Here is a 21,450-nt window from a genome sequence, read left to right on the forward strand (position 1 = left end):
AACAGTAGAAGAATAATCCATTATATAAACAAAATGCATACATGTCATTGATTCCAGTATGTGCTGAGGGCTGCGCCTACAAAAGATTTTATATGTCTAGTTGGTGTATGAAGTGTTTAAATCCAAAATTGAAATACACAGTGAAGCCTTCTCAACTTGAAACAAGACATTTCTTTAGGATCTCTATTTCTCTCATCTTAATCCAGCAAAGTCCCTCAAAAAACCTGTATTTTTGCTGCTGAGCAGAGAAAACAAATGCAGTCTTGAGTGTTTTACCTGCACCCTAGCCAGGTTTACGTGTTGTTCATCTGCCTGGTTTACTTGCAGGACTTTTTTTGACAGGTACCTGACTTGCTCGGTCCATGTTTGGCAGATGATGGGTAAGAGTTGTTACAGTGTAGTGGTAGTGAGCAGTCTGCCAGAGTTTGGGAGAGGCAAGTTAAAATTCCTCTTCTGCCTCTATCTTTCACATCTTGCGAGAGTGCCAGAGCCCTAACAGTCAGGAGCTATTATCAAATAAATGCCATTCCATGTTGTTATAAAGTGATAGCTTTATCCAAACAAGGTCATGAGTGCCTTGAAGGAGATTGGTGGCATACTTTATGCTTGAGAGTTATTTCACATAAATTCAGTAAACTAAACATGCAGGCCTTCTCTGTAGTGAGTGGAGTAAATGGCAATATTGTAGCTTGGGTTGAATTGTCTTCTGGAGGTGCCTACTGATATCCTTCAGTAGAGGAGAGACCCAGGCAGCTAATTTTTAAATAGCTGAAGTCAGATAAATTAGTCCAGCCCTGATGGGTACATCTTAAATTCCAGCCTAGGTTCCTATTCAGGGACGACTTAGTAGAGACAAGCCAGCTGACCCAGCATTTCCTGCACAGCACCACATCCATCTCCCAGGCCTGACTGATAGATACACTTTGGCCTCTGAAAACCTCACACCTGACCTTCTTGGCCTGGCCTGCACACTGAAGCTTTCAATATTTGATTTTTCTTGAAACCATACCTGAAGAAGGCAACAAGGCCGCCGAATCCTTTCTGTACTGGGCCATTCTCCCCTCCCAAAGCAGGTCTGTGTGCGGTCGGGGGGAGAAGAGAAAAAAGAGGCGGGAGTCAGGGGACAAGAGGAAAGAAGAGATTCAGTGGGATCATAGTGGGTAAGGCTTCTAATCTTAATTTTGGCATTTAATTCTCAGACTGTTTACGTTTTCCAGTGAATGACAGAAAGCATATAACATACGTCTGCATAGGAGCAAGGGCTGTGTTTTCTAATTAGTGTGTTTTACCTTTTAGGCTGTCCTTGGTGTGTCCCTTGCTGCCATTACCATACAAGTGTTTTACAGAAAGCAGAAGTTTCAACAGGTGAGATTGCCAAAACCCTTAAATACTCTGCAGCCAAATTATTAATGTGTTTGACTAGAAAATAAGAGATCTGTGTTTGTTGGAATCCCCTCTCTAAATTATGTAAAGGAGATGTTTAAACAACTGTTTTCCTGCTTTCTTGGTTGACTGTATGTTGTGGTTTAACCCTAGCCAGCAACCAAGCACCATGCAGCTGCTCACTCGCCTCCCTCACAGTGGGATGGGGGAGAGAATCAGAAGAGCAAAAGTGAGAAAACTCGTGGGCTGAGATAAAGACAGTTTAATAGGTAAAGCAAAAGCCGTGCATGCAAGCAAAGCAAAACAAGGAATTCATTCACCACTTCCCGTTGGCAAGCAGGTGTTCAGTCACCTCTAGGAAAGCAGGGCTCCATCCCAAGTAACGGTTACTTGGGAAGACAAACACCATAACTCCTAACGTGCTCCCTCCGCCCCTTCCATCTTCTTCCCTCAGCTGTATATGCTGAGCATGATGTCATATGGTCTGGAACATCCCTTTGGTCATTCGGGGTCAGCCATCCTGTCTGTGTCACCTCCCAACTTCTTGTGCTTCTCCAACCTTCTTGCTGGTGTGGTGGGGTGAGAAGCAGAAAAGGCCTTGGTTCTGTGTAAGCACTGCTCAGCAGTAACTAAAACATCCCTGTACTATCAACACTGTTTTCAGAACAAATACAAAACATAGCCCCATACTAGCTACTATGAAGAAAATTAACTCTATCCCAGCCAAAACCAGCACACTGTCATAATCATTATCCTGCTGGGTTTATCAGCTTTTATCTGGCAGTGATATATGAAAGTGCAAGCTGCCTCCTTAGCTGGGAACTCTGGTAGATGAGAAGAGCACTACTTCTGAGCTGGAGTTGTGAAGTCCTATGAGAATTTTACCCCAGTACTTCCTACTGGATAGCTAAAAGCTACAAACCCTTGCTTTGGATCCTTACTTGCTTCAAGGTGTCTCACTCTCAAAATGTCTAACTAGATAGCAGTGCAACCTAAATGTCTGCATGCTATGCTTCCTAGCACTGCAGTGGCTGAAGTGTAGGTCCAGTATATGACTTAAGTGATTTTAAAAGCTAGCTGACCCCTGAAATCATTGCAGACGCCTGTAACATCCTCAATACAAATAGCTCAGTACCTACCTGTATCTGATTAAATCCTTTAACTTGGCCCCCCTTTTATAAGAACCCCAAAGGCCTGATCCAGCAGCTGTCCTTCCTCAGAACAAATGCTCAGCTTTTTCATACCAGTCTGCTTAGAAGCACGAGACCTGCCTTTAAAGACTGTGTTAGGATTGAAACACATCACTCCCACTTTGTATAATTGGGGTAGCATCTCATGTCAAAGGAATAACTCTCTCTCTAACCCAGTCTCTCTGTAGAGACAGTCCAACAGTGGGAAACCCTCCTGGTGGCTAGGGCAAGTGGAAAAGTAATGTACCTCATTGTCTGTGGTGCCGTCTCTAATGTCTTTGTCCTGACCTTGATGCAGTGCCAGTGGTTTGGCATGACCTGCCTTCATCTACTCTTTGCTTCTTCAGGTGCTGCCAGTCATCTCTCCCCAGCTTCCTTAAAACATGATTAACTAATTCCCTGTAAAATAAGTAAGTTGATACTAAACTATGAGAGGTAGGTGATATCAGAATAGACTTTTTGAAAAAATTAACATTTGGGGCTTTTTTCATTTAGTTATTTTACAATACTTTAGCAATTATAAATCCTGTAAAAAGGCCCTAATAATTAAACTGTGGCTTGCACAAGTAGAGTTTGTGATTCTTTGGAATGCCACCATTTCAGAATAGGTATATATATATTTAATGTGCATATAAAAAAGTCAGAAGTCTCACCTCTTCTTGCAAATGAGAGGGCCTTTATGTATGCTAAAGAGATCAATACACAGTCCCATTGGGAAATCAGATATAGATATTCCTCTATAATAAGGATATTTAGTGAAAAATCATTTCAGATGCACCTACGTCTATGGCAATCACAGTCTTCCACTCTCCCCACAATGAGTTAAGGCTCCTCAGTCAAAAAATACCAAGTCCTTCAGTGATGACCCTCTGCGTTTGAGTCCTTGAAAGTTTTCTACAAGTAAACATGCATGTCCATTGACAGAAATGCTAAGAGATCTAAGAGATTTTTCTTTGTCAGCAGATCTTCAGCTAACCCTTGTAAGATTGTGGACTACTTTTTAGCTTTCTCTACATGCATTATTTTTTAATGTTGACCTGTTCAGAAAACCTGGGAATCCTGATGTGGCTGTTTCACTGACTGAAACAGAGGACCCTTACAAATGGAAAAACTTTCTACTTCTGGGTTTAGACTCTGGTAAAATATCTGAATTCACAATTACAAAAAATAAGCCAAGTAGAACTTTGTTGAAAAAAAGTGTTAGGATATTGCTCCTACATTGTCTGATGGGAGCAGAAGTGCATAGTGAAATCTCGTTCTGCACATTTCAGAGGATTTTGCTTTGGCTTATTTCTACACTGGCTTGAACAGAGCAAACAGCTGTCAGCATCTGGAGTGCATTACATGATTTTCTGGAACACTTTTTCCCATTTAGTTTCACCAGGAAAGATCCATTTCATCTAGTCAGAGATGTGAACCAAAGCATGGTAAGAAGGAGGGGGAAATAAGGAGGTTCATGTCCAAAGTGAAATCTTACCAGCTCTTTTCAATATTAAGAAAAGATCACTTGTCTGTTAGTGCTGACAATTGCAATGCAAATCCTTAAAATCAACATGCTATGTAGTGTCTCTCTGGGTAAAAAACAACAGCCAAAACCTGCAACCCTGCAATCTAAAAGCAGTTCATTTATAAGTGAACAAGTTGTTAGTCTAATGACAAGAAGTAAAAATCTTCCCAAATTCAGCTTTGCTCAGAGGATATTCTTGCTGGATATTTAAATGGCCAGTAGTTAAATGACAATATAGTCAATAGTGGTCTCTGGTGGAGTACTTGCCTTAAATATACAGCTGCTAACTGCAGTTTAATTGTGGACAATAAAGGTTATCTGACAGTCATTAATGAAAATTCCCCAGATAGATAACAATTTAGATGGGGTTTTTTTTCTTTTCCCCTCAGCAGAGATCTTGGAGACTAAGTGTGCACATGAATCAGTATGTACATAGAGACCCTGCTTGATTTTTAGTCTCAGGATATCATTTTCTGATGTGCCAAAGTGACTTTATGTGGTGGTTTAGAACTTCTAAGACAATTAGGCATTTCTCCATCTTGAATAAAGAGCATATCCACTGACAAGCCTTTTCACCTCTGTTTCTTATCCATAAAGTAAGCATTCAGTCTATCCTACTCATAAAGGGGCAATAGAATTCTTTCATTCATTTATTTCACCCTTACATATAACTTTGAATATAGGGATTAGAGTATCGTGTATCAGCTTTGGCTGGAGGACTGCAACCCTGAATCTCGGGAAAGCTCTTTCCCCTGCCTGTGCCCTCCAAAGCTTTGTTTCAAGCTCATAGCAGTGACCAATAACTGCATTTTTCTATAATGGGTCAAAACACTTCTCATAACTTCCTTACACTGAGTGCCTTGTGCTGTCAAGGAAGCAGTGGAGCTGAAGTTACCATTTCATCTCCAGGTTTTCAGCAATGCCTTCCCACTCTGACACCCACAAATCTAATTCAGGCAAGCAGATATGCAGCCCACAAGAAAAATACAGTATTCCATTGTGGAGTTAACAGAGCTTTGTGTTCTCACTTTCCTACTCTTGGAGATTTTCTACGTAGACTGAAGAAATTCACAACATAGCCCTCTCCATGTGGATAATACCTAACCCATTTCTGGTGTTATGTCAACAGAAGTCTTGCCAAAGCCACAAGGGGAAATAAAAACATCAACGTTGGCATCTGGCAATGAAGGTGCAAATGATAATGCCTACAAGATTGAACCCTGAAGGAAGACCAGCATAGAAATGTATTCTCCTGGATGTAGGCAGGAGATAGCACTGAGCTGCTCAGACTTCTGAAGCCAGGGGGTAGTGTAGGTGTGTGATCAGAAGCAGAAATACAGAAAGGCAGTAAATTTTAATATATGAGGCCCTTCAGGTACTACTGGATTAGGCAACAGCTGTGTGCAGGCTCTGAGGACTGCAATATTGAATCCAGGTTTCTCAATTCTTCAGTGATTAAAGGCTGTAATCCGTGTAAGGTAACAAACTTCTATTTTTGCAGATGAGCCTGGATTTTGAACATCCACAAGTCCATGGGACCTGACGAGATGCATCCCAAGATCCTGAGGGATCTGGCAGATGTAGTCACTAAGGTGCTTTCTGTTGTGTTTGAAAAGTCATGGCAGTCAGGTGAAGTCCCTAGTGACTACATGCTACATGCATGTAGAGAGGCACCCAGTCACAATGATTTTCCAGAAGGGGTGTGAGAGCTTTTGCCATCATGCAGTCCTCTCTGCACATCCTTATTTGTGTGCCTACTCTTGAGGCGGGTCCCCTTCCACCCTATTCTGCTAGCTGCAGGGTCCCTCCTATCTACGTCACCCTGTGCCCTTTGCTTGTCAATCCAGGCTACATCTTCCTTTCTTGATTGTGGATCATTGTCTCCCTCCCTTGTTGTTCCTAGTTTAAAGCTCTTCTCAGCAGGTTGGTGAGACTTGACAAAGGGATCAAGATGTTTTGTCATACTCAGTCAGGTGGGACCAATTAGCAGTCCTTGGTCCTCAAAATGGCCTGGCAGTCATAAAAGCCAAAACCCTGTAATTGATACCAGCTGCAAAAGTGGTTGTTGACCTGCAGGATCTATCTAGTCCTCCTCAAGCTCCTCCTTTTATGGGCAAGTGACACCAGTGTGCCCTGGTGCCCTTGGCCCTCGTCTCCAGAGCCATGTAGTCATTCTTGCTATGCTCAGTCTGCCCTGGCTGCACTGCTGGTGCTCATGTGGAGGAGCAGCAGCGGGGAATAGGCCAAGAGAAACCTTGGCAGCCTCCCCACAGTGTCCTGGACCTGAATCCCTGGCAAGCGGCAGACCTCCTAGGTCAGGTCAGCAGATGGAGACCTCTGCCCCACAGCAGGCAGTTCCACACTGCTATCACTTGCTGCTTTCCCCAGCTGCCATGGGGCTCAGGTGCAGCCAGGTGGGGTGGTTCATCAGATGCAGCTCCTAACCCCTCATCTGCTACCAGGACACTGAATCTTTTCTGTAGGTGAAGACCTGCAGGTGGGGCAGAATACCCTCCTGGGACTGAAAGCCACCAGTTTCCAGCCTTTGCCCTCCTGAAAGTCTTCATTTCCCACGCCTGTATGCACAGACTCTGCCTGCTTCCTCAGGTACAGCAGGGGTTCAGGCTTTTGAAGCCACAGCATCTCTGAGAAGCTGACACATACATCCCTTATTGCTATCAGGAGACATGATTAAGCCAGGTCAAGCACAAGTTAACAAGGCTGAGAAGCACTGCCCTAGACTTTAATTGTCAGTGGATTGCTGGGAAAACTCTCCTTTGCTCTTTGTCTGCTTTGCTCTTTTTCATGAACCCTAAGGGTTGCACAGTGTTATCATGGTATTATCCAAATCCATGATGAAAGTTTCACTTTATCCATCAGCTGAGACATTGATATAAATGTCTTCTCTTGGATTCTATGATGCTTTGCTCCTCTATTCTCATCCCTCTTTCTGATGCTGCAAGTTTCCTGGAAATACTCATTACAAGCAATAAAATACATCAGAAATAGCCACAATGACCTCCTCATATTTGTGCCATAGTGGTCATTTTTAGAATCTGATTTTTCTTTCAGTGGGAAAATAAAACAAGGCTCACTTCACAGTCCAGAAAGATGTGAAATTAATTGTACAAACTGTCTAGTTCTCAAATTTTCTGTTTTGGAATTCATGACAAGAAGATTGCTCCATTCTGGTACTCAAAAGTACAGCTAACATATTTTACATACAAATTAAGTTTGAGAGAAATACACAGACCACAGGAAGCATGAAAATTTCACCTGTCAAATTGAACTACTCAAAAAGCTGAAAATAAATACAAATAATCTTATGGTTATTCCTCAAATATATAACATCTAATTAACAATCTAACATTCCCAATGCTTCAGGAAAAGAAATCATTCATGTTAGAAGCATTCAGGGTACTGTATTCTTTGAAATTACTGACCATTGCTAGTAAATTTAGAGAAATCAGTATTTGCTATTTACATATGACTGCTAGTGCAAACATTTGTAAATAGATGTCTTTTAATCATTTAGGTATTAAGCTTTCACAGGCATGCAGTCTTAAAGTGGAAACCGTGCTCTGAATTTTCCATGGGAAGCATTTCAGCAGCTCCCGTGCTGCGCAAGGTAGCTGGAAGTGCAGCTCCCTCCAGTGGCTTCAACTGCTGCTCTGCATATCTGGCAAGGTAAGAAACATTCCCACCCCATCTTCTACTCAAGATGAAACATGGAACCCGAATTATAAAAATGTATCATCTCTATCATATGAGAAGATTGAATAGCAGTGTAAAGGAGAAAAGAAAGTATATCCTGTTACAAAGACTACATCATTTAAAGTGAATTTACAAAACAAAATGAAGCTGAGCTCAGTAAATAAACATCTTCCACTTCAAGCAGTACTTTCTGATTAGCAAATAGAGCAATACTTTCTGCTCACTCCTAAAAATCGCTCCATATTTTCACTTTCTAAAATCATGTTAAAAGGAAAAAACCAAGAGCACTTCGTATCTAAAAAAACAGTCATAGAAATAATAAAGCACTTGAGAGATTTGAAATGTACAAGCAAGCATTTACAGTAGCTGCCATAGGGCTGTTTCTTGGTGACATACATGAAGGGAAGAAGTAATCATGAGGAAGAAATGAGGATACTTCATCAGAACTTGTCTTTTCAGGCATGTTCTACTTAACTGCATTCAATAAGTACAGCAAATTGTTCTGTCTGATCATTTTTACTGAAGTGACAGAACAAAGCACTTATTTTTAGTATAATACAGAATATTTGGTGCAAATGGAGAGTACCTCACTATCTCATTAAAATTCTTAATTGATAAGTTAAAAGCTAACAATGCCTAAAACAGCTGGTACTGTGTCAGATCTTTGCTAATTTGTATGCCTGTGTGAGTGTCCTGGAGTAAACATGAAAGCGCTGGAATTGTCAGGAAAAGGACAGGTGTGACATCTCTGCATTTGCTGGGAACCACCAATCTGAAAGGATCTCCCCAGGGTGGGGTGTGTGCAAAAGTTTTTCAGTTTTTCTGCGCTCTTTCACTGCTTTTGTTAGGGGGAAGGAAAGCTATGTCTACATTAGTAAGTCATGCAGTGCAGTAGGAGTGGGTTTGCAGAGTCAAAAAAAAAAAAAAAAAGAGTTGAGGACCCAACATCCATACCACACACCTTTGGGGAGAATGGAGTTGCATCAGTTGAGCTTTATCTGCTTCTGTGGCCTGGGTGCTTGGGAGGGTGTCTTCCCCTTTGGCTTCATCTGATGATAACCAGGCAGAGAGAGGGTGCTCAACAGTGCAAATCAAAGTGCAGGGAGTAGAAGGGATCAGGAAATGCACTTCAGAAATCTACTCCTTACTCAGTCTAAAATCCTACCATAGATGCATAGGGTGTTTGCCAAGTATTTCACATTTTCTGGAAACTTCTGTACATCCACAATGATAACATCAGGCACCTGGCTCAAAAGAATCTGAGAACAATGAGGAACTCAAACCTTTTAAGTCAGTGATATAAAAGTTCTGAGTTATTGAAAGTAATAAGCCAGAATTCACAACATATATTTTGGGACAAGAGGATCTGAAAAAAATTTCTTCCTTACTAGGCTCCCCAAAATAATATTTCCACTAATAAGACAGAATTTCCTTTTACATATGACTAAATGGATATGCTGTTATCCAAAAATCTCAGATTCTGTAGAATCTGAAGCCTCCAAATTTAGGTGGTCAGATGGTTATAAAATAAACAATTATAATTACTGAGTTGTGGGTGCCATAGCTATTTATCCCGCCCCGCAGTAATTATTCTTCAAGATGTTGCAGTTGAAGAATCAGTTATGACAGAGTGAATAACTTCCTGTAGCATCCATCAGTCTCTGTTTGGGTGGCAAGGAGAGGTCGTTGGCAGAGGATGTTTTGTGTTTTCTTTAAATAGCTGTAACCACACAACTCTGTCTAAATTGCCTGTTTCTCCCATACTCCCAAGAAACATGAATGGAGGGGCAGGCCATGAGAGCCAGGTGCTGTTGACTGCCACAGAGCACATGTGTTCTTTCATCTGCAGCTGTGTTCTAGCATTTCTGTGAATGACCATGGAGCAACTTCTTTCACAGCTGGCTGAAATTCAGATTTTTTCACTGTCTCTGTGGAACAGTTATTTCAGGGTCAGTCTTCCAAACCTGATATCTGTGTTGCAGCTAGGTTCAGTGTTTGGCAAACATCAAAAGATTTGATTCCTTACATACTTACTTTGCTGTCACACTCCTAAAGCAGATGGAAGATACACTGAAGTAGTCATCCACAGTGTTTGGTGAGACAACTAACTACTTTGACAAAACGCTTTCCACAGATGATGCCAATTACATAGCCCAAAGGTTGCTTATTCTGTCACTCTGTGTAATTTTGGCATTTGGGAATACCAGGGTATTTATATGTGGGACACCAACAAGACCAATAAAGTTTGGCCAGATGTCTAATGTTTTCAGTTTTAAGATTACATTCAACCACTTGCCATCTTTACAACAGATGGGAAGAGAGAACCAAGTTAAAGTTGCAGCTGTTCTGCATTTTCTCCCTCACAGAGATACAGGCAGGAGTCTGAGTCTCACTCATGAACCTGATGGGCACTTCTGTTGAAAAAAATTCCAGAAGAAGCTATTTGGTCAGAACAACATTGATGCACTGGACCTCTGAAGCTGAACTTTAAAATTTTCATTCAACTTAGCACTCAAGTTTCCAAGTGTGAAAAAGAGAGAAAGATCATTGCACATGCCTTCCTACTCTAGAGAAGCTGGACCACATCTGTACCCAGTTCATTTCCAACATTTGTGAAGTGATGTGTAACTTGGAACAGATCTCCCTCAATATGCCTGCTTTCAGCTTCTGCTTCTCACATCTGCTAAGTATTTTACTTTTAAGCCAAGAGCCAATGAAAAGACTTGGTTTAGTAACCAGAATTCCCACATGCTATTTTTCAGACAAGTGAATGAGCTTGTCTAATCTCCCAGCTTGCCCCAACAGGAACATCTGGCACTGGCCATGCTTGCCTTCCTGCTGCAATCAGAGATCCTTCATGGAGGACTCAGGAACAAGCTAGGAGAAGAAATCCTAGGCGAAGAGATCTGAGTCAATGCTGATGGCTGAAAGAATATATTAAGGGATAAAGAAACACTGAATAAATTGTAGTATTTGGAACCACCAAGTAAGGATGACATAAAATACTCACATTAAAGTATTTTGGTGTTCAAAAGACATTACTACTAACAGATGTATGTCTCATATCCCCCTTGTTATGCTGGGATAACACCAATTCATCTTATAAAACATACATTTTAAAGTGTTTGCAGTACTAAATTGACTATATCACTGCACCTGAGAAGAAATTATTATTTTTTTATTCTGTGATCATACACTGAATAATGATAAAAGAAATACTGAATTTACTTCATGCACTGTCTGCAGTGAATGAAGTGGGCTTTCCTAGAAGTAGTAGTTTGGGGCTCTGTCATTAAAGTTGCATCATGAGAATTGCATAGAGAGGTCTGAATTAAGATTCTGCAAGCAAACTTAGTTCTGGAATCTCCTAACTTCTAAGTGATTTGTTTTGCAATTATGGAAATGTCAAGTCATTCTTACGTTTATGGAAAAAAAAAATTAAAATACTGTCATCTAAAAATATCGTGCCTCAGGTTTGAATGTTTACAGTGTATTTATTGAAAACATCTATTTTGTAAAAAAATGGTAGGCTGTTAGTCCATCTGTTTATTCTATATGTTATTATATTACAAACCCATTTATTAAGCCTTTGGGTTATGAATGGAAGAATAACTTGACTCACAGTTAATGTAAGCAAATTTCAAGTTAATAATGACAATGTCTTCTTTGTATTTATGGAAACATAGGTTGTAGTTGTAATAATAAGGTCTGTTTTGAGTTTTATGCTTAAATAACATTGTCCTCCTTATCAAGAATAATTTTCCACCAAATTACAAGAGTCATCATTAAGTACAGATGGAATATTAAAAAATTTAAAAGCAAATTGGATAATTTACAAGTAAATTGATGCTATAACTTACATCATACTTCCTTGTTTTCAGTACTGCAACTTGAAATAATAGAACCTCTTTAAACTTCACACATTTTCCCATTGTATTTCTATGACAGTACAACTAGGGTTGGGTTTTCTCCTGCTTGCAGTCATGATTATGGAGTTTCTCCAGAATTTTAAAACTGCAGAAGGGCATTCATCTGTGATTGTCTGAGGCTACATCCTTGAACTTTGCAAAGGTAACTATTTCAAGAGATACACATACTTGCAGACTGTAATAATTGGGCCTACTTTGCCTTTCAGATAATTTCATATTCATTCGTTCTAGTATTCTGGCTGTATTCTTGTCTGAAAATAAATATTATTCATCTTATAATGAATTCACTTAATTAAAACAGAATGGGGAAGGCTGCACTATCAAAGATAACATACCAGATAGAATGGGAGTTCATACTTTAAAAGCTTGACCAGAATGTGCTGGAATATGGAGGACCTACAGGGTGATCTGTTCTGTTAGCTCATGACATACACTCCAAACATCTCTCTTCAGTCACTAGCTAGAGACTGTCCCAGTAAACACATTTGAAGGGAAGAATACAGTTTTAAAGCACCAAACTAGAGAATGCAGTGCTTCATGTGCATTTTCTTTTTCATTAAAGCTCATGGAGTATCTCTTTCCTGCACGTGCTTCCCTCTAGCATTAAGGTTAACGAGTATCTGAATCCTAACTCTTCAGATGTATTTATTTGGAATTTGATGTGACTTAGTGAACCTTTAAGATCTTGTGAAGGTAAAGGAAATTTTCCAGCCCTTTTTACTTTCATGCTAGGAAAAAGACTGGATTAGACCTTACCCTTCTAGATTTGATAGTTTTGGTAGACTTCAGTGAGGTAGAATTACAATTTTCTGTTTGAGATCTTTTAAAACTGATCTGCCTATTCTGTTCTAGATAGACAATCTATCTGCAGATTTCATTACAGGAAGAATATAATCACCCCCCACCAATCTAATTTAGTTAAAAATTTAAAACAGAAATCTATCTCTCAGATTAATAAATTCTTTGCAAACAGTACCAAAAAGAGATGGAACAGGTGGTTCCAGACAAAAGAACTGAAAGGCATTTAAGGCTGTGGCCTTCTGAGAGTTTTATTACAGATGCTCAGTGCCATGGTAGTTGTGCATGTTGCTCAGTCATTGACCGCATTTCACAATTCCAAGATTCACAAGACATAGCACGTAATTATGATACTGATAGACATAGTTTCACAGAATATATTCTTAAGTATATCAGAAACTTCTAATATAAGATTAAATTGAGCTTCACTTAAAAGAATGATGACTTGATATGCTCACAAAAATCAGAGCTTTGAAGTTCTCTCTGCTCCTCTGTGATTAAAAGGAATGTTAAAGAAACATTTGTTAATTTTAATTGGTCTATATGCTACAGGTAGTCACTTTTCAATGCTAGGATTAGTGCAAACCAAAACCAGTAGCTAATTTAAGTGATCAGTGAGAAGATTACTTTCCAAATGCTCCAATGACTTCAGCAAATACTAACTCTGTTGCAGTTAAAACTCAGTTGAGGTCTTAGACTACTGCAGAAATAAAAGCTAATTAATTTTTTACATGTGATCAGTGGTATATGATTTTCTGACATGAGTTCCGGATGTTTATTTTGAGAGAAGACAGACTTAAAACTGAGCTTGCTGTAAAACCTATGACAAACATAATAATTATTTTTAGCAAATAAATAATGTCCAAGTATTTTCTTTGGGTTTCAGCCTTAGTGCATGAACTCAATCTAGATCAAAATTTAAGCTGCCTAACAGGACCAAAAGTTTATATTTTAAAACCTCCTAAAGTCTTGCATCAGCGATTTCCATAAGTCTTCAATAATTACGGATTTTTCAGCTCACTTTCAGTAAAGCTCATGAAACAATTTGACAGTAGCTGCTCTTAGGATGACAGTTTTTTTATTGTAGTATTTCATCCACTGTTAAACTACTCTGATGGTCTGCAGAACTGTCAAAAACAGAGCTGTTGCAACATTAAGCAGCATCTGTATTAAACCTTCATGCTCTGGATTACTCTGGTTTTACCAGTTCTAGCAGTTTTGCGAGTTCCTTGTTAACAGCCTAAGAACAGGCTTGCAGCATATCTCACTTTCTCATTCTCACCTTCATTTTTCTACATGATTTTTAGCCTAGCAGTTTAATTACAGTAAGACCCATCTTAGCTGTATGAACTCAGCTGTATGAATGTATATAAGATATAAACTCTTCATTAAGGATTTCCCAAGAACATAGTATGCTTCACAGAATCCTAGATACGTTACATGAGTAACTTTTCCCCTGGGATGTCTTCCTTTTCTATTCTCTGAAGATTGCCTTGGTTGATTTGGAGGAAGAGCAATCTGCCCGGGTTTCCAAAATCCGCACCAAAATGAGAATTCAAGCTTTGATTTTACAGGGATGCACAAGCTTCGCTAGCTGTGACAGCCAGCCAAGAGTAGAGGTGGGCATTGGCTAGCAAAAGAAACAGAACATTTCAAAAAAATTCGGCTGTAGAGAGGCTGCAGGCTACGTGCACGAGTGCAGTGAGTTAGAGGCCCTGGAGAAAACAAATTGATTGGAGGATGTAGTTAAGGGCATTGATGGAAAGCTGGAATAGGGTTGGGAAGATGGATTCAGAAGCAGAGCAATGGCGAGAGGGAGAGGAAGGCTGAGAGAAAGGCTTTCCTTCCTTGCCTCTGGGGTAGGCTGCCAAAAACCACACACTGAGGGTGAAGCTGTGGGCTGGGAATTTGGGCTGGGAGCATCAGGGGCATTCAGTACCAGGCTGGGCTTGGATACTTCAGGTTTGAATAGTAGGGGTCAGAGGGACTAGCAGTACCCTGGAACACCATCTACCCAGTGATCACTTGGCTGGCACCCAAGAAATACAAACTCATCTGACTCCTTTTCCCCACAAAGTGTAGCCAGGCACTCCATACACAGCTGTTAAGACTTTCATCCTTCCAGCAATGCCCTCCTTTTTGTTGGTGCAAACCTGGTACCTCTAACTATATGGGATCAATGGTGGTAATGCCCAGCTGTCCGTTACACCAATTTGCTCAGGTTTAAGATTAATATTTTTGGCAGGAAATCCTAAACAGAAAATATTTCATATGGCTTTAATCAGTAGTGGGTATTTTCACTGGCTTTCCTTTACAATCTTCACAGAAAAAGGCACTATGTTGTAGTAAAAGTTTGCAAATCAATTCCAGAATACAGCTGGTACAGCTGGATTAACTTTCTCAGTAAGAATGTGCCCATGCTGTGGTTTGCCAACCAGATCTGGCCCATGGTCCATCCCTTGCAGACTTCTTTACCAGCGGCCCTTCAAATGTGGCCCAAGATTGACCTGTGCAGTATATGAACTGTTCCGGCAGTCTGTGTCCTGCTGCCCTTTTCTCTAAGTGCTGCAGGGTCCTTTGTGGCCATGCAGTGGGAGGCAAAGTGATTGGTATCTTATTTATATTCAGTCATGTAACAGACAACACACGCTGCCAAGGAAACACTTCATGAAGGTTAGGTGAAATAGACCATTACTGCCTGACTATTGATATGTCCATGATATGCACAAGAGATATCTTCTATGCAAGTCCTGTAATGGAAGGGAGGTCCAGGGGCACAGGAACTTCCATATGAGGCCATCTTACTTGCTGTGGCCAAAGGTTGTGGGTTGCTTGTTACAGAAAGATTAAGCAGTTAACCCAGGTTCAGAGCAGCTACTTCACATGCAATTCTTATATGTTATTGTAGAGCATTACATGGCTACATTTTTTTCTTATAGCTAGAATAATAGAAGTACTGCCATGAATCAAGCTTGGACTAAGTAGTTTGGGGTTACAGTTAGATCTCAGGTGTTGACTAAACATAGAATTATAATTAATTGCTTTGAAGTTTCTTCATAAAATCCACATAACACTTACGTATCTCAAAGGACTGCTGCTCAGTTCGACTTCCTGTGAGCAATTAAGATTCATGATGGTATGTCATATTTTTTTCAATGGAAGAAAACAAATTTGAAATAGTCTTGATAATCCACAATAAATGCATGCAAATTTTCTGTATTTATGTTTATGTAAATAGTGAAGTTTTGGAGTAAACTGAAAATTAGGCACCTGACCAGGACTTGCCCGTTTTCTGTAAAACAACACCCCCACCCCCAATTTTTTCTACCATATATCTCATACAGAATATGAACAAATATCTGATTTTAAAAAATATTCTGCTGCCATATTTTAAGTGGAAATTGTATTGATTATAATATAAATTGAAAGCCTAGTGCTGAGCTTTAGAGTGTAAAACAAAGTAAGCAACTTACACAATAGGTTTGTGAAGATGCTACAAATAATTAAAAAGCAGAAGTATTTTCTTTGTATGTTAGGTCTAGAAATAGTTATTTTTCTCTTCAACAGGACAATGGCAATTCTTACTTTTTTATGCTAATTAACAACCAGCATTAAATATCATTATTTATCCAAAAGCAGTTTTTCACTTATTTTTATTTTCAAAATTTTTAATAAGATAATTACCAATAAATTGATAGGGCTAGGGGGTTGGAAAATACATGCTAGAAACATTCTTTTAGCATTGGCCATATCCAAAGGAAGATCTTTCACTGACCCCATACAGTGTGAGAATGTAAGGATGGGTGGACCAGAGTGTGCTCCCCATTACTCAGTTGTTCTCAACTTTTATCTTAAGAATAATAATTAGACTTCAGAGAAAAATTAAAAGGATAAGAAACAAATAACAAATTCCACTAACCTCCTCTTTTTTCTCCTCCTAGCAGTGTGTCACACATTTCTTAGCTACTGCTTCTGGAGCATTTCACAAATAAAAGCTTCAGCGTAAAGTTTTAAGAACAAAGCTTGAATTTCAGGTGGAACCATACTAGCTTGTTGGAAGAATGAAGAGATACAAGTGACAGCGCTAGGTATCTGTCCCAACATAGTTCAGAAAAATAAACCTTGATCAGTACAAGTGAATGACTCATACCAGGTGTTACCTATTCTAACAGTCTTTACTACTCTCTGTTAGAAGCAAGAGATTGTCTGCATTTACTTCTGTAAAGGTAAAAATGAAGACCTCATTTCAGCCATAGTACACAAAAACAAGCTAGGATTTAATTAATTTGCAGTTCAAATAAAACTTGATCATGGAGCAACTTTCAATAAAATGTCTCATCAGGAAGAAAAGCTGTATCAGGATGATCTCCTTTAGTGTCTTCAGCCTTACCCATCTTCCTAAGTAATAGTCATGTAACATCCTGCCAAGAAAAGCTGATGTCACTCAACACAACACTAAGCATAACACTGGAGATTGAAACAGCTCCTTAAAAATACATTGCTACAAGAGTACCCCACTGGGATTTTACACTTTAAGTGGGAACCCTACAGCTAAACGGTAAGGGCTATGGAGGTGAAAAGATCCATTTGCAGATGACAGAACATCATACAGGGACAAAACAAGCCAATCGAGCTCTGAAAAGAACGAAGACAGGCATCAAAGGTATTCAGCCTAGGGAGTCAGTGCTCTAGGTTGCTGTGCTGTCCATGTCAGGGCACACCCCTGTTGTAGGAGTGTCATGTTTCTGCAGGAAGTGCCATCCTTTTTTGGCTGGTGCCTGAATCCTTTGCAAGTCCTGTTCTTGATAGTAGTGAAAGGTTCTCAGAAACCACAAGCTGCTTGAGTGCCACTCAGACACCAGGAAATCTGCACTGAAGGTCAAAATGGGGAAAACAGAGTGAGTGTGAGCAGGTAAATGACAATGCCAACACAGCAGCTGATGAACTAATGGCAACCAATCAGAGCATGCATTTCTCTGTCCTTAAAACTACTAGCAGCAATACAGTTTTTAATGTGCTTTTTCAGACTGACCAACAATCTACTCTTTTTAGGTAGTACTGGGAATGGTAGACTAGAAAAAAGTAACAGGATTAAAATGGAAATCTTAGACTTCCATGTGTGGTAGATGAAACACCTGAATCTTTATCAACAGCTACACAAGGACTTCTCTTGCAGTCACCAGAATTCTTACTTCCCAAAACCTCTTACAGACAGGCAACATTAGCATCCAATGGATGCTTCAGAACTGGACACGCTCCTTGAAGACTTTTCATTACAAATGAACAAAAGAAGGATCAAATCTGTGTTTATGGAAAATTAATTATAAATGGCTTATTTGCAGAGGATACGGAATTCTCCTATATAGTAAGATACACCATAACAGTCAGCTTCATAAGCAGTGGAAGCTATCTCCACCATCAAACTTTATACTTAGGACTTAATTGAAACCAGATGTGAAAAACTAACTGTTGCAAATGTGATTTGTAGATCTGTAAACACCGTTGAATAAAAGTTAACACAGCCTAAAAAGACTAATTACCAAAGACGCTAATCAAAGCCACCAAGTAAGTATTTTGTCTTGCTTATTTCAGAGAGACCTGAGGTAACTTTAACAAAACCGGATGCAGACTTATCATGTCACATTAGACATTCTCAGCCACAATGCCATAATATAGTGACACTGATGGTGAACCAGGCTTAGTAGGACTGCTCTATCTATTCTCTGTTGATGGATCTGTGCACTACTCAAGCAGTAACAGTCGATCAGTGGTTGGAGATGCTCCAGCTTCTAGTTTCACCACTGGAAGTGTAAGATGCAAAGCACACATGCACAGCCTTGTCAGAGGCCACTCCACTGCCTAAACACTGCTTCAGCAATTAAGCTCAAAAGCAGAACAACTCAAAACCCTCCAGATCCTGGGAAGATGAAGAGTTAAGACATGAAGCAGCATTAACTGAGTCCCAGCCTACATTAAATAAGCTCAAAACTTAAATGTGCAGCAACTGTACATACAGTGAGATCCTAACAAATACTCTCTGGACAGATTTTGGTTCTGTATTAATGCTTTCATATAAACCTGTTTAATTGGAAAAAATGCTCAACATTGCAAGAGCAGAGAAAAACTAAAGCATCAGATACAGCTCCAACCACATAATACCAGGCTAAATAGCTTCCCTAAGCTCCAACCACGTAATACCAGGCTAAATAGCTTCCCTAGCAGTCACATAGCATACTAAAATTTAGTATGTAAGAGTTTAAAGTTTTTACGGGTAAACCTGAGAAAAAGTGACACTCTAGAGAAAAAACACAGCAGAAAACTACATGAGCCCACATAACCTTTTAGTTTAAATTTAATTTGTCAGATAGAAGTTATCTATGTACAATCAGTGTGCATTGTAACAATTCTGTCAATAAAGTCATTCAAATCTTCTAAAATATTAACCTGCTGCATAGCACATTTGACATTATTGCCCATGTTGAAGAGGAAACACAAATGGATTTACAATAAATTTTGGCTGATTTGGATTCTGAAGTGTTTAGTTATTTAAACTCTTTCTTTTAAACCAATGCACCTGAAAAGCTTTCCAGAGCACAGTTTAACTGGATATTTCTTGCCATTTCATTACAATCACAACACTGACAGTTTAGTAGCAAAAAAAAAAACCAAAACAAAACAAAAAAACCAAAAAACCCCACCAAAAAAAAACAAAAACAACAAAAAAAACCAAACCACAAATCAACAACAAACAACAAACAAAAAACCCCCAAACATGTATCTAAAGTATCCAATAAAAAAGGAGCACTAAATGGAATAAAATGTTCCCTTTCCCCATTTTTACATTCTGAACGGTGATTTCATCAAGGTATTTTATTAAAACATTTAAGTACACTGATTTTGTTTCCATACTTGTGACAAGAAGGCCTGAGTTGGTGGGAAAAGGAACAGCCAAAAAAAGCCTGAGAGGGAAAAAAGCTCATTTAATTAATTTACAATAATTTACAACCATTTGTCTGTGTTCTTTTTTATTACTATTGTTTGTTTGTTTTGTAAAAAGGCATTATAACTGATCACAAACAGGAGAAATCCTGGCTATTTTACAGTTATAGGTACAGAATTTAAATATTCAAGCTTGTGATGAAAAGCGGCAAGGTGGTCGCAGTGTACAATGTAAACAAGTAGCTTTGGAAAGTGAACAAAGTCCTTGAGAGTTCTTTATTTACTAAGAAACAAAAGAAAATAAATTCCTTATTCCTTCCTGAAATATGAGCACAGGTCAGTGTTTAAAAGTTCATTTACAAACATAATTTAAAACGTGTTCAGCCTAAAACCACTTTGACATGAAGAGTTTTATAGTTAAGATCCAGTCTGAAAGGGGCAGTGTTGAGGTCCCTGTAAAAGTAAACATCTTCCATTTCTTAAAAAAGAGTGCCACAGCATTTGCAGCACAGTGCAGCATAAACTTTAAATACAAAAATATTTTTCTTCTGTTGGGATAATAGACCTTGCATCCTGGAAAGAAGTAACAATACTGCTACTGATAGAATATCCAGTCCATATCTTTCAAGTCATGTAAGGCAATTACTGTGTTAGTTTACTGTATATGGCTAAAAGAAGGTCCAGAAAATGTCAGTCTTTGTTATGTTTTCCGGCTACTCCATGTATGTTCAGGTGTACTTTTGTGATCTGATGAGTGCTCAAATGGAGATCTGTGTCCTAGGGGAGATCTTGAACCATAAGGAGACCTCTGATCTAATGGTGACCTTGGGCCACTACCCGAAGCTCTGTGGTCCATTTGCCAGTCTGAGTGGTACCTATAATCTCTAGAAGATTTATGATGGCTGTACTCTGAAGTGGAGCGGTGATCTGAATGTACCCTGTGGTCTGAATGGGAACGGTGATCTGAATGAGCCCGGCTGTCTTTTAAACTTGCTTCCAGGTTTGACCTGTGGTCTCTGCTCCTGTAGTCATCTAACTTTCTATGTTTACTATCACTGTAGTATCTAAAAAATAGAAATTTTTTGTATTAGTGTTACTAAGCACACATTAAGAACTACAATTATGTCAAATCAACATAACTGCATTAGAGAGATATCATCTTTGCAATTTTGCATTACTCAAAAAGATGTGTTGGTGCTTGCTACAAGCACACCACAAAACCAGGAAGGGAATTCTGAACAGATTTTAAAATTGCTGCAGAAACTCACCTGCTGTCTTGTTTGTAGTGATCCCAGTCTCTGTGATCTTTTCCATTGCTGAAGGCTGAATAGGGCCTTTTCCTAGAGTCACTTTTCTTGTAAGTATCTCCCTGGTGCCTGTCTTTATGATGATCGTGGTATTGTGACAAATGCCTATCAGAAGAGTAACTGTCCCTGCTACTGTCATCATGGTTTGTATTCTCCTTCAGTCTTTCCACATCTGTTTAATAAAGCAGAAGTTAAAAGGAAGTCTCAAAGTCTTTTGTTCACCTAATTCAAACAGCCCTTTTACTGGTCAAATGTAAAGCAGTTTGAAAGTGACATTATAATTTGACAGAAACAAGATCTAAATAGTTGAAAGACAAATGCACTAATGTGAGCAAACTGGAAGAAACCTCAGAAGGGGGAAGCAAGCTAGAATGTACATGTGTAGGACTTGGAAACTGAACCTTTCAACCTCTTCATTCAGTCTATGAAGCTATATGTGGCCCAAATGAGCAGTGAGTAGAGGTGCCTTTAGTAGAGCAATTTTAGACAGAAAGGTAGCTTCTTCCTCTCTAAGAAGGGATGGCTTTGGCATGAGTAAAAATCTTCAAGGCACACCTTGTTACTGAAAGACTTTCAGTGGTATTCCTAAAATACATTATATTGATTTTAAGTCCATGAAAATATACTACAAGTGTTACATAACACAAGATAAAAGCAAATATTACAAGACGACAGGTGTGAGA

At 39.3% G+C, this 21,450-nt stretch overlaps 2 protein-coding genes across 2 annotated transcripts in view; one reads left to right on the forward strand and one right to left on the reverse strand.

Moving 5' to 3' along the window:
• RGMB (repulsive guidance molecule BMP co-receptor b) overlaps positions 1-21,450 on the forward strand; it is a 54,846-nt gene that overhangs the window by 30,289 nt on the left and 3,107 nt on the right. The window contains exons 3-4 of the mRNA XM_075020785.1: positions 1,297-1,365; positions 7,616-7,767. Of these exons, the coding sequence (XP_074876886.1) occupies positions 1,297-1,365; positions 7,616-7,767 (221 nt within the window). The remainder of the gene's footprint in view (positions 1-1,296; positions 1,366-7,615; positions 7,768-21,450) is intronic.
• Positions 18,856-21,450, reverse strand: part of CHD1 (chromodomain helicase DNA binding protein 1) — a 56,667-nt gene continuing 54,072 nt past the window's right edge. Inside the window, exons 36-37 of the mRNA XM_075020777.1 lie at positions 20,729-20,939; positions 18,856-20,524 (exon numbers count right to left, since the gene is read on the reverse strand). Of these exons, the coding sequence (XP_074876878.1) occupies positions 20,161-20,524; positions 20,729-20,939 (575 nt within the window). The 3' untranslated portion in view covers positions 18,856-20,160. The remainder of the gene's footprint in view (positions 20,525-20,728; positions 20,940-21,450) is intronic.

This window comes from Buteo buteo, chromosome Z (genome assembly GCF_964188355.1).
Source record: "Buteo buteo chromosome Z, bButBut1.hap1.1, whole genome shotgun sequence".
Taxonomy (NCBI): Eukaryota; Metazoa; Chordata; class Aves; order Accipitriformes; family Accipitridae; genus Buteo; species Buteo buteo.